Consider the following 16,882-nt stretch of genomic DNA (forward strand, 5'->3'; position numbering starts at 1 on the left):
ACGTCCGTTATAGCCGAACAAAACTACAGCTACAAGCGGCTCTGGGGACCAAATTGTTGTTCGTTATATGCGAGTCCACTACATGCGGTGCTTTTCTGCATGTTTGTAAAGGCGCATGGCCGGGACCAGCGGACCTCGTCCGCTATAGACGATATTCCGTTATAAGCGAGTTCATTATAACGAGATTATACTGTATATGGTGGACATGCCCCAAGATACTGATTTTGGCGCTGAAACCGAAACTCAGTCAGTCTCTAATCTGCTTTAGCTCAACTTGTTAAGATTCAAAATGCTAACATCAGATTTGCCATCTACAGCAGCTTACAGGAGACATAAAATATTTTCCTTTTCATGATTATCCTAATGACTTACCATCATATTTGGCTAGAATGGTTTGTACGTCGGCATATGCCTGTAACTGCAGCAGCGCTTCCAGTAAGTTTTCATGGATATTCAGCATGCTTAGAAGAGGGAACTCTTTCATGATCTGAAAAGGCACAATTTCATCACTGGTTATAGGAATCTAGGGAGAAGTAAACGTATGCATGGATTTGAAGCTCGTCTCATTGCAACGCTTGAAAGTGATTTTGGGCTCAGACTTCCATCATTTGTTATATTATGGTGTAAGAGAGAGACCATATCAGTTCAACCAGTACAGTATAGTTTTTAAAAAGTTAAAAAACACTCTGACGGGCACGAAGGGCCAGCGCATGAACAGACCATCTACAGTCAAGGAAGATGGTCTGCGCATGCTCAAGGATCGATATCCAGTGATCTGTGCAGTCTGAAGGGGGGGGGGGGGGGCAACGATCGCCTCCATTTGCATGCAGGACTTTAGTGAATTTGTCGGCCTGCATGCAATTGGACACAGATCGGACACGGATCTCAGGTTAGTGAATCTAACCCTATATGTACTTATATTGCAAGGCATTACTTGTTTATCAAGTTAAAATTTAATAAAATGTTTTGCAAAACACTTGCAAACCAAGTTCCTTGCAATTCAAGGTTTGACTGTAGTACAAAAAAATTACTTACATCTCTCATTAGCTTTGTTGCCTCTCGAATTTTTCCTAGTCTTCTTGCACACATGGCGAGTCTTCTTTTAATATAGAGCATCACATTTGTGTCTCTTCCTGAAATGAATAATACAGGAGACAGCCAATCAGTTGGTTCTGCTATATGCTTTAAAAGTGATTTCTGCTTCTCACATTAGTTTTGCTTCTGGGAAGCCTAAAGTCATGGTGTAACTTCTAATAATCTCTAAAAAAAAAGTAAAGTAAAGTAAAGTGTATGTGTGTGTGTGGGGGGGGGGGGGGCGGGAGCGCTCCAATAACATGGAATAGCAAAAGAATAAATCCAAAGGAAATGCATTTGCCACAGATTAAAAATACCCATATAGCTTGCTATGCTCCAGTCTGGCAAGTACAAGCTGCACCTGGATGCAGCAGGCCCTCTGATTTTAACCCATCTGAACTACATTTGTTTTAGAAGTATTATTTTGTTATCCCGGATCTTCACAGAGACATAGATTTCATTATAAATTTCTGTGATGCTAAAAAAAAAAAATGCCTTGATTATCTATGAGAGATCCATTCTCTGGAGACACAGTTGGCCTTAAAATTGCACTTAAAACTAAACTTTACAGAAATTTATAGCTAAAAGCGTCTGCTGCACAGAACACAGCATATACTGCAGGTACCAAGGTCCCTACACTGTAGAGAACTTACTCACTCACAATAAGAGCAGGGAGGTTAAGTGAGCCAATTTAGCTACTAGCAAGTGTGGCATCTATGCCTTTTTCTTTTTTGGACATGTCTAGGGAAGTAATTTTTAAGCCTAGAGCAGAGGTCTCCAAAGTACGGCCTACGGGCCACATCCAGTCCGCGATATGATTTTATCCGGCTGTGGAATTGTGCAGAAATGTGCCAATTGGACTAATTTTCCCCAATGAGAATCCGCAAAAAACCCAAACAAACTACGTTGGTGTTGATAGATTTCAAATGCATTAATTAAAATTGTGTTCAAAATATACTGATATTCCATATTATGTTAATATTATTCACAACTTTAATACTGAATCAGAATTGTATACTTCGCATTATTTCTCGTACTTGTTCTGTCTCGATCAACATTGTCAATTTGCGATATTGTAGGTAGTGACTAATCTTTAAATTGAATCTAGAAGTTCGTTACGGTTAATTATCCATAAGAATATTTGCAATACTCGATTTGTAATTGCATAAATTTATATTTAAAGGTGCCTATTCACTTATTCATCTCCTATTTTGGGGCAACATATCTTTGCAAACAAACTTTTTCCCAAATGAAATATATCAAGTTTCAAGTTTAAGTTTATTAGTGTATTTGATTAATCGCCTATTAAAATTACTAAGCGATGTACAAAATCAATAAGGAGCAATAAAAAGAAACTAACAATATACATAGTGGTTACATATTATACATACATGAGTCGGGAGGAAAAAAGGTTAAAAGTTACAAATGGTTTTATTATAATTTGTGATGAAAATAGGAGAATTTGCTGGCAGTGTTCGTCGTCATTAGTATACGATAATTTAATCTCACATACTCTGTAATTAGTTTTTAAAATTTTCTGCTTTCAATAAAACTCATTATCTAGAGTTATTTATCTTTTTTTTTCACTACGGCCAGCTGAAAAGTGATGGACGCATCCAATGTGGCCCTCATGGCGAAAAGTCTAGAGAAATATTCTCAAACTTTACCTCACCACTCATTAGCAAGAGACCAGACCCCCATTAAACCTTTCTACTAAATACAAAAAAAGAAAAAATGGGGTTCCAATCAAATGTTAGAAGACACAACACTGAATAGGGCGCAGTGAATTCAACAACGCTTGAGTCAAGTACAGACAGTGTCAGAAAGAGGAAGGGGTTGTAGAGCTTACTGAGTGGTTAAGCCTCTTTTTTAAAAAATCTGCTGTTACCTTCTATATAAGTAATAAATGAAAATAAGGTCTCTCTCATTGCGCTAAAACATTTTTGACAGGCTTTCAAATGCAGAGGCTTTTTCAGGTCGATTTATGAGCAAAAGCTAAGAAAATCAAAATCTATACAGTGTTACATGAAAAGCATTCCACTGACAGTCTCAGAAGAGAGGTAGCAGTGGCAGGGAGAGAGAGGTGGATGGATAATCAGAAGGTCACCAATACAATTTTATGGTTTGAGATGCGATAGGAAACCCAGGATCCTTGCTAAGCCCTATCCGGTGGGTGTCAAAAGAATTCAGAGAGGTAGTCTAGAGGTTAGTGTAGCTGTCTAAGAGCCTGGGGATCTGGGTTCAAAACCAAGGTAAAGTCAACTTGCAGGGGAGGGAGCCATCAAGGTTTGGGAAAAGCATATCTAGGTCCATCAGTCAAATTGAACCTGGAAACCACAGCTTTCAAAAGTGAGGTAAGCTGATTTTTGTGGTGTACGAGTGGATCGATTTTTTGCTGCATCAAGATTTACAAAGACGATGAAGTGACAGGGATAATACCTTTAAAACCAATAGGAGGAAATATTTTTTCACTCTGAGAAGAGTTAAGCTTTGGAATGCATTGTCAGATGTGGTAAAAGAGCATCTAATGTAGTTGGTTTTAAAAAAAGGTTTGGAAAGGTTCCTGGAGGAAAAGTCCATTGTCTGCTATTGAGACAGACATGGGGGAAGCCACTGCTTACCCTGGATCGGTGGCATGAAATGCTGCTACTATTTGGGTTTTTGCCAGGTACCTGTGACTTGGATTGGCCTCCGTGAAAATGGGATACTGGGCTAGATGGACCACTGGTCTGACCCAGTAAGGCTCTTCTTATGTTCTTATCATTTTCTAACTCTCTATTGGGTCCTTTTGCAAAGCTGTACTGCTGAGTAGCAAAGACGAAATGCTGAGCTGCCCATTCTCTTCCTATGGGCATCTTGGCAGCCTAGCTTTGTAAAAGCCGGCCTAAAGCAAAGAACAAGTTAATATACATGAAATGCTTCAGGTTCCCTTACGCTTAAAGAAAGCCAAGGGCACACCCATCTCTGCAAACAGTTCTGTACTAAAACACCTGGCTATGGAGAGCAGCTTACTATGTTGCGCTTCCTGCTGCGGGCTCTGGTGCTGCAGCTGTTGAGATCTTTTATAAGCCGTTTCGCCCGCTTTCAATGCCCGCTTCAGCAACTTCTCCGCTTCAGATATGGTCATTGCCTCTTCCTCTGCCAGCAGAATGCACGCCGTCGGGCAACTGCAGTTGAAACCAGTACAGAAGGTATCTAAGATCAAAGAAAACCTGGTTCAAGGGAGGGGTGGGGGCTCATATCCATTCTTTGCCACTACACTAAGCCCTACATCTGACACACCCAAAAGTACTGAGTAGCAATTCAACCCCCCTCCTCAAATTTGTTAGCGATCTCAGCTTTAGGACGTAAAGCAAAAATACACTTCTCCCTCCGTATTCGCAGTTTCAGCATTCGCGGTTTTGATTATTTGCGGTTTTTAGCTTGCTGGCTCCCCCCCCCCCCCCCCCCATTACATCACTTTGCATAGAGAAATCGCTGATTCCAAGCGTTTACAGAGAAAATCGCCGATTCCCGGCACTTTCTTCACCGTGTTTTGCCTCTCCTTCAGGAACAGGCCAGGTCTCCCCACCATGTTATTCGAAGTTTCACCATATTCACGATGGTTTTTCATAGAAAACAGCGAATAATCTAGCAGGTTATTACCAGTAATTGGAAAGATTAAAATAGACTTAGCTATACATTTTGGTGGAATTCATTGTGTCATATTTATAAAATGGAAAGATCAATTGCCATACAAAAAGGGAATTATAATAATTTTAAAATGATTTGGGGGCCATTAACAAATTATTGCAATGAATAGACATCGTTTTCCTAATGAAAGTACATTTACATGTAGGGGGAGGGGGGAGGGTAAATAGTTCTTTTAAAGGTTTGATTAATAGATTGAAATATAATAGATAAATGATATTTTGAATTCAAGTACTTGTGGGAAGGGTGGTTGGGGGGGGAATAAATTCATGTATGTAAAATCAGAATTGTATGAATATCAAGTGATTTGATGTAGTATTGTGCACTTGTTGTAAGATGAAAAATGAATAAAGAATTTAAAAAAAAAAAAAAAAAACAGTGAATAACATATGAAAAAGTTATTTGCGGGTCTGTTAATCCCCCATCGCAGCGAATACGGAGGGAGAAGTATACTTGTATTCCCCGATGCCTTAAAAGCAGGTAACTCTTTCGCCATACTCATTCCAAAGCAAAGATCAGATCATCGTTTTGTTAATATAAATCACTGAACTCAGGATAGACAACTATCAGATGCAGCTCGAGCACATCAGAACGTGGGACAACCTAGTCCTTACACTGTTAATTTGTTATCAGCACTTCCTAAGCCCAGTGTTAACAGCCAAATGCTATACCATTCGTAAGATGTTAATCGGGTTCTGATATTCTACTTCCCACTGTGGTGCACTTTAGTGACCCACAAGCATAAATCATCGAAAGAGGCAGCTATCGAATCAGGGACTGCACCCCACATCTTATTTTGTATGCATTTTGTAACCGGCTTATTCATTTTAAAGCCAAAAATAAGTGCAACGTATTATACAGACATTTTACATTTTAACAGCACTTAAATTCAATCAAAATTATGTTCTATGACAAATACATATATAATCCCCCCCCGTTCTACATATCCAAAAATTGCACTCAAATCAAAAGTATCTTCCCACCCACCCAACAGTCATTCCTTACAGAATTTTGTCAATGGCTCCCAAATATCCATAAACTTTCTATAATGTCCCTGCTGTATAGCAATCATACGTTCCATTTTAAACGTGTGGCATAGAGATTCCCACCAGAAAGTATAATTTAACCAATCTCAAAAAATAAATCTTATGACAGGATGGGTTTAGATTAAAGGCTTGGTCCAAGAAGAAAGCTGTTTAAGAGCGGCACCTACAGGTTGGTTCAAGGAATAACACCGCTCAGGATCTGAAGGAAATTTCAAAGCATCCACCCACTTGCCACTGGAAAGTTGCCGCAGTAGGACATTGGAAGAGAGAGGGTGAGAATATGGACTCAAGAGCAATATTTATGGTGGCAGATGATGTGTCCATAGTCACCATATTGTGAATAAGGTTAGAACTGAATAAAGGAGAGTCATATGAGTGTATACTGCAGCTCATGCAGGGACAGTCAAAGTCAATTGCTTCAGTTAAAATGTGTGCGCGGGCAAATTAAAACATGTGACAATAACAGATGCAAATGAGAGGTAGAGAATGACACGGTGACTGTTACCCGCAGCTAGCAACGGGTAACCCTCTGAAACAGGGCTAAAAAAAAACCTGGTTGCTGCGGGTACGGGGACAAGGCCATTCACCGCCTTGTCCTAGGATAATTGCTTTGGCTAAAAAATTGGAGTTAAAATATTTTTTTTCTTTAGCTTATTCATGCAGTTTTGATAACTACATTTACTAAGTTAACCAGAACAAATTGAGATAGATACTTTTTGTTTTTAGGTGATTTTCCAAGGCAAGGGGAGATAAAGTGATGTCTCAGGTGTTCAAATCCTGCCCTAAATCACAGGTCATTCTTTTTCCTTTAATCTTTAATGCCCCAAGGTCAAGCACTATATACACACCTCCCTTCCCCCTTCTATACAGTGCATTGGGCACTATAAAATGTGGGTGGTAGTGGTGAGGGGGTGTATGTTGCATTCAGTAGAAGGTGGCATTTATTTAAAGCTCAGCCAACACTTACTCATTCTGTAACTCCAAAGCATGATAGGCTGCTTTAATTCTGGCTGGAGGGCTTCTTTCACGCCAGACCTTCTGCATAACTAAGGTGGGGGCAGAAAACAAATTTAATTAAGCCTAATTGTTCTCAAGCTGTACAAAACAAACAAGTAACCAGTAATTATGAAGGCAAACCATAAACCTTTTACAGGTTGGTACAGTCGGCCCTCTGTATCCACGGGTTTGGGATCCGCAGATTCAACCAATTGCAGACCTGACTACGGCTCTTTGTATCTGTACTTTGGCATCAGACCTGACTACGGCTTTCTGTATCAGGTCCCCTGCCCACGGTGTACCTTGGCATCATGTCTTCGGCCCTGCTGGACCCATGGAGCAACAGCTGTACTCAAAGGTTGCGGCCTGTGCTGGGCTTCTCCCTTTGACCCGGTCCACTTAGGAAGAGGCGTCAGAAGGGGCAAGAGAGAGTGAGAGAGAGGGCAAGAGAGAGTGAGAGAGAGAGGGCAAGAGAGAGTGAGAGAGAGAGGGCAAGAGAGAGAGAGAGGGAGAGAGAGGGCAAGAGAGAGTGAGAGAGAGGGCAATAGAGAGAGAGAGAGAGGGCAAGAGAGGGTGAGAGAGAGGGCAAGAGAGAGAGAGGGCGAGTGAGAGAGAGGGCAAGAGAGAGAAAGGACGAGAGAGAGAGAGAAAAAGAAGGCGAGAGAGAGAGAAAGAGAAGGCAAGAGAGAGAGAAAGAGAGGGCAAGAGAGAGTGAGAGAGAGGGCAAGAGAGAGAGAGAGGGCAAGAGAGAGAGAGCAGGCAAGAGAGAGAGAGAGCAGGCAAGAGAGAGAGAGAGTGAGGGCAAGAGAGAGAGAGAGAGTGAGGGCAAGAGAGAGAGAGAGCAGGCAAGAGAGAGAGAGAGTGAGGGCAAGAGAGAGAGAGGGCGCAAGAGAGAGAGAAAGAGAGAGGGCACGAGAGAGTGAGAGAGAGGGCAAGAGAGAGGGCAATAGAGAGAGAGAGAGGGCGAGTGAGAGAGAGAGGGCGAGTGAGAGAGAGGGCAAGAGAGAGAAAGGACGAGAGAGAGAGAAAGAGAGGGCAAGAGAGAGAAAGGACGAGAGAGAGAGAAAGAGAGGGCAAGAGAGAGTGAGAGAGCAGGCAAGAGAGAGAGAGTGAGGGCAAGAGAGAGAGAGAGTGAGGGTAAGAGAGAGAGAGGGCGCAAGAGAGAGAGAAAGAGAGAGGGCAAGAAAGAGAGCTAGAGAGAGAGAGAGTGAGTGAGAGAAAGAGAGACCCGATGCAGGCCATAGCCTTTGAGTTCAGCTGCTGCTGGTGCCCAACACAGCCGAAGACATGATGCTAATGTACACCAGGTGTGGGGCACCTGATACAGAGAAATGCCAGACCATGCAGTGCAGTGTGGGGAGAGGGGAACCAAGAGACTCGAACAGCCACAGATTTTGGTATCTGCGAGGGGGGGGAGGGGGGTCCTGAAACCATTGTCCAGCGGATCCGGAGGGCCGACTGGACTGGTAGACAGTATTTCTTTCAAAAGCCAGTCACTGAGGCTGAAAATAATCCAGATTTTCAGTGCTGGTATCTGGATATTGTGGTTAGTGCAGAAATTATCCAAAACAGTGGCAATATTCAGTGCCTCTAGCTGGATAACTTAGGTCAGCCTTTTTGCTGATATATGATTTTTTTCCAGATACCAGCACTGAATATTGCCGACGCTGCCCCTGTTCTGCCCATTATCAACCCGCCTCTATCTGTAATGATATTCAGCCAGACTGTCCTGAGTATCGTCCTAACTTAACTAGTTAAAAGGATTAAGTGCCTCTGAATATTGGGCTGTTAGGCTTTTGTTTTCATTACTCAAACTGCACTGAGCAATTGCATTCCTAACACTTCTCAATGCTTTCTAAAATAAGAAACACAAGGATTGATTGATTGAGTTGGTTAGTTTTATATCCCGTCCATCCCAAGGAGCTCAGAATGGGTTACAAGGTCAACATACATAATGCACAGACAAACAGATTATGAATTTACATGTGTTCAGTAAAGTTACATATACAAAGTCAAGTTTGGTCATTTTAAGTGAGCCCCATCTTCAGTTAACAGAGTGGATCTAGTTCAGCATACATTAGAGTCCAAATGCACCCACTATCAAAATACTAGGAGTGGTCCTAGACCAAAAGATGACCATAGAAAACCAAATCGCTGCAGTGGACCGAAAAGGCTTTACAGCATTCTGGAAACTACGATCGAGCCGCTGCCCTACGATTGACCCCCTTCCCTTCCCAATCCTACGCCAAGCTTTGATCCTCAGCCTGCTAGACTACTGCAACCTCGCTTACATCTCATGCCCCAAGAAGCACGTCAACAAACTCCAGACGATTCAGCATACGGCGGTGCGCCTTATCTTTGGCCTAAGAAAAACAGACCACTTCACAGCCCTTATATGATATAATACTCTAACAGAAACCAGTCCTGACCAAGTTGAGAACTCGGAGGCCCACAAAAATTGGCTGGAATAAATCTCCTTCCCCCACCAAAACCTGCAGCAACCGATACCTGCATCTGAGGGTCGAAGGCAATCTGTATCACAGGTGAAAAAGGTCTGATGGTCCTGCGCAGATAAATTCATGTCATAGTATGTCAGTGGTTCCTTCCCAGTCACCCAAGTATACCTGTGTCAAAACATACATCAGCACATGAACAAATTAGAATATTGGAGGAGTAATTATACATGCAGAAAAATGTCCCAAGCAAATGTATTTGAACTAGAGAATGACACGGGGAAAAAATATGTCCCCTTCACCGCCCCGTCCCTGACATCCCCTTCACCTCCCTGTCCCCGTCCCCGCAGCATCCACCCTTCCCTCTCGTCACCTCAACGCCCTTCAGTGGCCTGAGAATCTCCCTCCCTCCCCCTTACCTACGCGGCGCTTTACTAAAGAAACTTATTGAAGCCGGCGAAGCCTGCCTGCAGTCACGTGTGTGTGGGTGGAAGTTGCGTCAGAGGAGAAGTTTCCGTCCACACACGCGCGACTGCAGGCAGGCAGGCTTCAGTAAGTTTCTTTAGTAAAGAGCTACAAAGGTAAAGGGGAAGGAGGGAGGGAGATAGATTTGTTGGCCGGAGGAGGGAGGTGCCCGCCCGCCTTTCCTCCCTTAACTGCGGGGACAAGGCCATTCACCGCTCCACGGGGCGATGGATGGCCTTTGTCCCCGTGCCCGCAATGAGCACTTTTCCCCCCCCACCGTTTCGGTGTGCTACCCGCGGCTAGCCGTGAGTAACTGCCACCGTGTCATTCTCTAATTTGAATTTATATTCAAATGGCCTTTAAATACAAGTTTATCTGACCTGAGCAAAGCAGTTTCTGGAAGTGGAGTTTGAACTTACATAGAAAATATACTGTGAAATTTCACCATATCCTAAACAGTTGAAAATGGGTGCAGTTATTTTTTATGAAGTAAAATCAGAGAGAAAGAATGCTTTTATTCCCCCTTTGTAAACTGGTGCAATTTATGTATATATCTACTGATAAATTGAGCAGTCTGCTCTAAAATTAACCTCCTGGCGCTTCAAACCAGCAGGCTGCTTTTTGCAGTGTCATTTATGCTGTAATGCCAATGGAAGTCATAAAGTCACAACATTTAAAATTTAAAAAAAGAGCAAGAAGCCATTCCAGGTCATGGTTCACCTGGCCATTACAATAAGTCTCCAGTACACGAGTACTTTGAACTGACATGTTATAATTTAAGAAAGACCTAGTCTAATAATCCAGATTACAACAAAATTATAGACTCTAAACTATGCCTCTGATCTCACTTGTCTCTCAGTGTACTTAGGTGAAACTATCTTAATAGCTAAAAAAATATCCCAGAGGTTTAAAGCTGTTTTCTTCAGAATTAGCAAGGATGCCTCTTTTCTGGGCTGTGTTGCTTGGCTCGTCCTTTTTGTACAAATAGTTGTATACTTTGACGTTTGTTCTTGGCATAAAAGGCGTGTGCCTCATACTTTACCCCCTCCCTTAAAATAAAAATCTCTCCCTTCCTGGAGCTTGCTCTTTGGCGTTCATACTACAGAGCTTTTTTCCAAGTCTCGATGCCCACAGAAGGTTAGGACATGGTAGTGTAACAAGTGCCAGCTCTTCACAGATTTAGAGTGCTTCATAAACATCATCATGCCTTTTTGCATTTTTCACATTCTGTTGTCTAAAGAAAAAGCAAATGCATTAAAGGAGGAGTTTGTTTTATTGATCATTGGCAAATGAGCTTCAACATAGGGAAATGCAAGGTCATGCATGTAGGGAAAAAGAACCCGATGTTCACTTACAAAATGGGGGGATCACCGCTAGGGGTGAGTAACCTTGAAAGAGACCTGGGAGTGATGGTAGACACATCATTGAAAGCGAAGGCAAACAAAATGTTGGGCATCATTAAGAAGGGTATCATGTCCAGGACGAAGGAAGTCATCCTGCCACTGTACCGTGCAATGGTGCGCCCGCTCCTGGAGTACTGCGTCCAGTACTGGTCGCCGTACCTCAAGAAGGACATGGCGGTACTCGAGAGAGTCCAGAGAAGAGCAACTAAGCTAATAAAGGGTATGGAGGACCTCTCGTATACTGACAGACTGAAGAAGCTGGGGCTTTTCTCCTTGGAAAAGCGGAGACTTAGAGGGGACATGATAGAAACCTTCAAGATCATGAAGGGCATAGAAAGAGTAGACAGGGACAGATTTTTTAAATTACGGGGAACCACAAGTACAAGGGGGCACTCAGAGAAATTGAAAGGGGGAAGGTTTAGAACAAACGCCAGGAAGTTCTTTTTCACCCAAAGGGTGGTGGAAACATGGAACGCGCTACCAGAGGATGTGATAAGCAGGAGCACGCTGCAGGGCTTCAAAGAAGGTTTGGATAGGTACCTGGAGGACAAAGGGATTGAGGGGTACATATAGGAGTAGAGGTAGGAAATAGGGATAGGATTAGATTAGAGGCAGTTACATAATTAGTCAGGGACACTGTTCAGGCAATAGGCCTGATGGGCCACCGCGGGAGCAGACCGCTGGGCAAGATGGACCTCTGGTCTGCCTCAGTGGAGGGAACTTCTTATGTTTTTATGATCTACATTACATTACATTCGTGATTTCAATTCCGACATTACCTTACATAACATTTGTCAAACCTTATATGGGAAAGAAGAATAAGAAACCAAAAAGTCTTTTGCCACAGAAAACCCAAACTAACTATGTTTTTAGACACTGCTTTAACAAGGCCCTTAATCTTTTCCTATTGTAATAAATTTAACGTTACGCTGGTTCCAATCGTAATTATTTTAGCAAAGTTTTGAATTATTCACTGTTATCATTTACGGCTACTGTAAACATAAGGTAAATAAGTCATAAATCTGTAAATTCAAATATTTTGTGTTCCTGGCTCTTTATCAGTCCATACAGACGGTTTATCCACGATGGCAATGACATTTTTGGAATGTCCCGTCATCCAGAACACACGATAGGAAAAGGTTAAATCAGAGACCACCTGTATCATCTGACTCAATTACCCCTGGATGAGGAATCAGACTGTTTCTACCATACGAACTATCCCCCTTCTTTTATTAACATGTAACACGGGTTTTAGCACTGGCAGCGGCGGTAAGTGCTCCGACGCTCATAGGAGTTCTTTTTTTTTCCAATTCTTTATTCATTTTTCCATCTTCCACCAAGTATACAATATTACATAAATTGAATCATATACATCACTTGAAATTCTTTCTAATATCTAAATACATAAATTTACCCTCTCCCCCACCCTCCCTTTTCACAGATATTATAATCTAAATTCAATATACATATGCTATATTCACAAATATTGATTAAACCTATATTATAACTATATACCCCCTCCCATAATTATAATTATACTTTCAATGTAAAAAGGTGTCTAATCATTACAATAAGTTATCAATGGCCCCCAAATCTTCTTAAAATTATTATAATTCCCTTTTTGTATAGCAATTATTATTTCCATCTTATATATTTGGCATAATGAATTCCACCAGAAGGTGAATTAAGTCTATGAGCGTCAGATCAGTTACCGTCGCGGACGGCGTTAAAACCCGGGCTAAGCGTCAGTAAAGGAGGAGGTAAATGTGGTACAGATTGGGGGATGGCCATAAAAAATTTCAGTGTGTTTTAATATCCTTTGGAACAGTCAAATACACTGTGAAACAACAGTTTGGCAACACCAACCTCCTCCCCCTTTTGCAAAACTATAGCGCAGTTTTTAGCAACGGCCGTGGTGGTGACAACTTCGACGCTCATAGGAATTCTATGAGTGTCAGAGCTGCTACCACCGTGACCAGCACTAAAAACGCTAGCACGGTTTTGTAAAAGGGGGGGGGGAGCAAGTTAGTGGTTAGGGAAACAGCTAAAAGAAATCACAGGAAGGCTTGGGATTACTTTAAAATAACTACATAAGAACATAAACATTGCCAGTGTTCTGATTCCAACAATGGCTGATCCAGGTCACAAATACCTGCAATATCCCAAAAGAGTAAAACAGATTTAATGTTGCTTAGCCTAGAAATAAGCAGTGGATTTTCCCAAGTCCAGTATAATAATGGCTTATGGACTTTTCTTTTACAAAATTATCCAGACCTTTTTTAAACCCTGCTAAGCTAACTGCTTTCACTACATTCTCTAGCAACACATTCCACAGTTTAAATAAACTTTGAATGAAAAAATATTTTCTCTGGGGTTTTTGTGGGGTTTTTTGTTTTTTTTTTAAATCTACTACTTAGTAGCTTCATTGCATGCTTTTTGGTCCTAATATTTTAGGAAATAACTCAGTATTTAATAGACCTCTGTCATATCTCCCTGAACCCTACTAGCCCAGAGGTCTCTATTGAGACTGGGAAAAACATCAAGTGCTCAACAAATCTAAGATTACTGCACAAACAACTTGCATGAAAGAATGACAAGAAGAAAGCCAGTGCTGAAGAAACAAAGCCAAAATCTATCTATCTATCTAGTTGTCCCCAAAGAGCTCAGAATGGGTTACAGGTTTCACATACAGAATTTGCGCACAACTTTACAATACAAGTTTTTATCCTAGGGTCTAATATTGATATACATAATATACTGTTTATTGGTTACAATTTGCTATCGTTATTCTTACGGTGCAAAGTTTTCAGTACAAGTTTTATCCTACATTTGACACACAGAAAGTTAGTGTATAATACAAGTTATCCTTTTGTGACACATACTGGTTCTGGTACCAATCGTGGCCCGACAAATGCGTGCAGGACAATCGCGCCCCCGTTAATCGTGTGCATCGACAAGTGCGTGCAGGACAATGGCACCCTTGATACTATTTTGTCTTTTTGAGGGTTACAAAGTAACTATACTTAAAATATTCACTTGGTATCTAGTGTTCAGGTAAGGTTTAGATGAGGATTAAAATCTTTATTTAAACCTTACCCTAACACTAGCGCAATTGATGGGCCGCCATTGTCGTGCGCTCATTTGTTGGTGTACCGGTACCAATATACATCTCTTTGTCAAGGGCAGGGGTTTAGGTTTGTTATTATTGCTTTTCTAAAGCTGAAGAGTGCTTCAAGGGATCTGATTGGGCGGTGGGGGGGGAGGGCAGTTGATTTATTTAAATAAATAAATAAATACATTTTATTTAGACATAATAATACAGAACATGCAGGTTTCTGCATCATTCGGCTGGCCTACAGCAGTCAAAGAAGATAAGATGAAAATTCTCCATGTGGAAGCTCCCAGCGCAGAAGGAATGACCAAAAAGAGTTGTCATTGTAAGAAAAACATGTCAAGATTTACTTTGGAATGATGTTAAATGCCGATGAACAATGTTTTCTTATTTTTATTAATAACTGGCTGCGAGAGCCTTGTCATATGTTTGTTTGACAGAGAGGAAGAAACAAAACTGAGGAGACCACTGTGCACATGAAGGGCTGAGCTCCAAGAGAGCAGTTTTACCCCGGTGCCTGACTCAACTCCTGTTTGTCAAAGGAAAATTGTTCTTTCCAGGGCTGTTGAGTTGGAAGCAAGTTTGAGTCGTCAGTAAAAACATACAGACCTCAGCTTCAAAATAAGAACACACACGGTATGGTAAATTAATCATTTTATACATACGTCATTTAAAGATAGAAGCATCTTTGTTCTGAATCTAAAGTACTGGTAAATACGGGCTGAGCTCGGCGAATCGATCATAGGCCCCTCGGGGGGAAAAAACCAAAACAAGGAGACGACGAGGAGTTTGGCAGAGAGGTCGGACAGACGGGCGGACCTGTCTGGGTGACCTCGGTGAGTCCCCTCACCCTGCGTGATCATCCCGGGCCCAGCGCCTCCCAGTGGGACTCTCTCTCGCGTCTTCTAAGGAGCTTGCTGCCAGCTCCCGTTCCGGTTTTGAGATGGCTGACTTGTGGGAGTGGAGATAGCCCTCTTGATTCGGGACCTTTGCCCTGGATGTACTCGTGTGCACATTAGAGGTGAGGAGCTAGCATCAGAGTCGACAGTAGAAATATAGAGGCTTGATGGACATTCGGTTTGCCTCAGAATGGCAAGTCTTAAGAAGTCAAAAGTTTGGTATACCAATTCCTTAGCCCTAGTTCTTTCACTTTGAAAATGTAGATCAATGATACAAACTTCGGCTTTAAAAAAAAAAAACCCAAAAAACAGCAGTTCAAAATGCATTCAACAACACAATATGAAACTTACAAGAACAGGAAGATTTTTCAAGGTACTGTAAAGTGGTAAAAACAAATAAACAGGAGGGACTTTTGAAACCTTCAGAATACCAATTTTCTTTGAAATGAATGATAAAATGAGAACTGTAGGGGAATACAGGCAGTCCCCAGGTTAAGAACGAATTCCATGTTTTAAAATGGTTTTAAGCTGAATTTGTATGTAAAGAAACAGTCCTCAAAATAAAGTACTGTAGTTTAAATAGAAAGAAAAGATAGGAGGTTTATACTTTTGTTCTCAATCTGTTCCACTGTTCTCTCTCCACCACCACTACATCCAAAATTTCTCCCTCTCATCTCTCTATTCCCTATGCATCTGTACATCACGCTTCTCCCACCACATCCAATATTTCTCTCTCCTTCCCTATGCCCAACAATTCACCTCTTTCTTCATTTCTCCATGCACACCATCTCTGTTTCCCTCTCAAGACACCCATGCCCAACAATTCTCCTTTTCTATTCCCTCCCCACCACAGCATCTCTTTCCCTCATGATCTCCATTCTTCCAGCTTATGTCCCAAGTTCATGCTCTCCTCCCTCCTTCCATTCTGTGACCCAAGTTCATGCTCCCTCCCTCCTTTCTTTCTTTGTCCGAAGTTTGTGCTCCCTCCCTTCCGTGTCCCAATGCAACCCTGCTTCTCCCTTTCTGTCCCAACATGACCCTCCTCCGCCCTTCCATGTTGCAATGCACCGCTCGTCATCCTTCCCTCCGTTCTGCATCCCAAATTCATGCCTCCCTCCTGCGGGTGTCTACCTCCTTTTACCGATTCCCCCCTTCCAGCTGCACTTTTCTTCGCAAAGCTGTGGCCACGGTTCCTACATGCAGCCAACCCGGAAGTTTTCCCTCAAACGTCAGAGAGAAGGCTTCCGAGTCAGCTGTGGCTGGCGTGCAGGAGCCGCTGCTCGTGGCTTTGTGAAGAGAAGTTGCGGCTGGGAGGAGGCAGCTGGCCAGCAGAGGTAAACCCCGGCGGGAGGGCGGCACCAATTTGGTATGCAGAACGGAGGGAAGGACAACAAAGAGTGCGTTGGGACACAGAAGGCAGGAGGAGGGTCACGTTTGGAAAGGAAGGGAGGAAGAGGGGGCGCGTTGGCACAGGAAGGAAGAAGCAGCAGCCTGGTTTGTAAGTACAAGTCTGACATAAGTACAAGTCTGACGTAAGTCAGACGTTCTTAACCCGAGGACTGACTGTATTGTAGCTGTGTAAATTGCAACAGAAAATAAGAGATTAACAAACTGAATTTTAAAAAAACAACTGTTCAGATGTATGTAACAGCAGTACACATCACCTGTTATATTCTGCTCCTCGGAAGAGACTGAGAGGGTTTCGCCACACCTTGCACTCTGCTAAAAGAGAATGCAAACATTA

The 16,882-nt window shown here is 42.3% G+C and overlaps 1 protein-coding gene across 4 annotated transcripts in view; it reads right to left on the reverse strand.

The window, feature by feature from the left end:
- Positions 1-16,882, reverse strand: part of ST7L (suppression of tumorigenicity 7 like) — an 83,602-nt gene that overhangs the window by 38,711 nt on the left and 28,009 nt on the right. For 3 of the 4 annotated variants that reach the window (XM_033917537.1, XM_033917538.1, XM_033917535.1), the window contains exons 4-9: positions 16,803-16,860; positions 9,315-9,430; positions 6,778-6,856; positions 4,087-4,241; positions 1,036-1,133; positions 373-487 (exon numbers count right to left, since the gene is read on the reverse strand). In XM_033917537.1, the coding sequence (XP_033773428.1) occupies positions 373-487; positions 1,036-1,133; positions 4,087-4,241; positions 6,778-6,856; positions 9,315-9,430; positions 16,803-16,860 (621 nt within the window). The remainder of the gene's footprint in view (positions 1-372; positions 488-1,035; positions 1,134-4,086; positions 4,242-6,777; positions 6,857-9,314; positions 9,431-16,802; positions 16,861-16,882) is intronic. The other variant, XM_033917536.1, reaches the window with a different exon arrangement.

This window comes from Geotrypetes seraphini, chromosome 13 (genome assembly GCF_902459505.1).
Source record: "Geotrypetes seraphini chromosome 13, aGeoSer1.1, whole genome shotgun sequence".
Taxonomy (NCBI): Eukaryota; Metazoa; Chordata; class Amphibia; order Gymnophiona; family Dermophiidae; genus Geotrypetes; species Geotrypetes seraphini.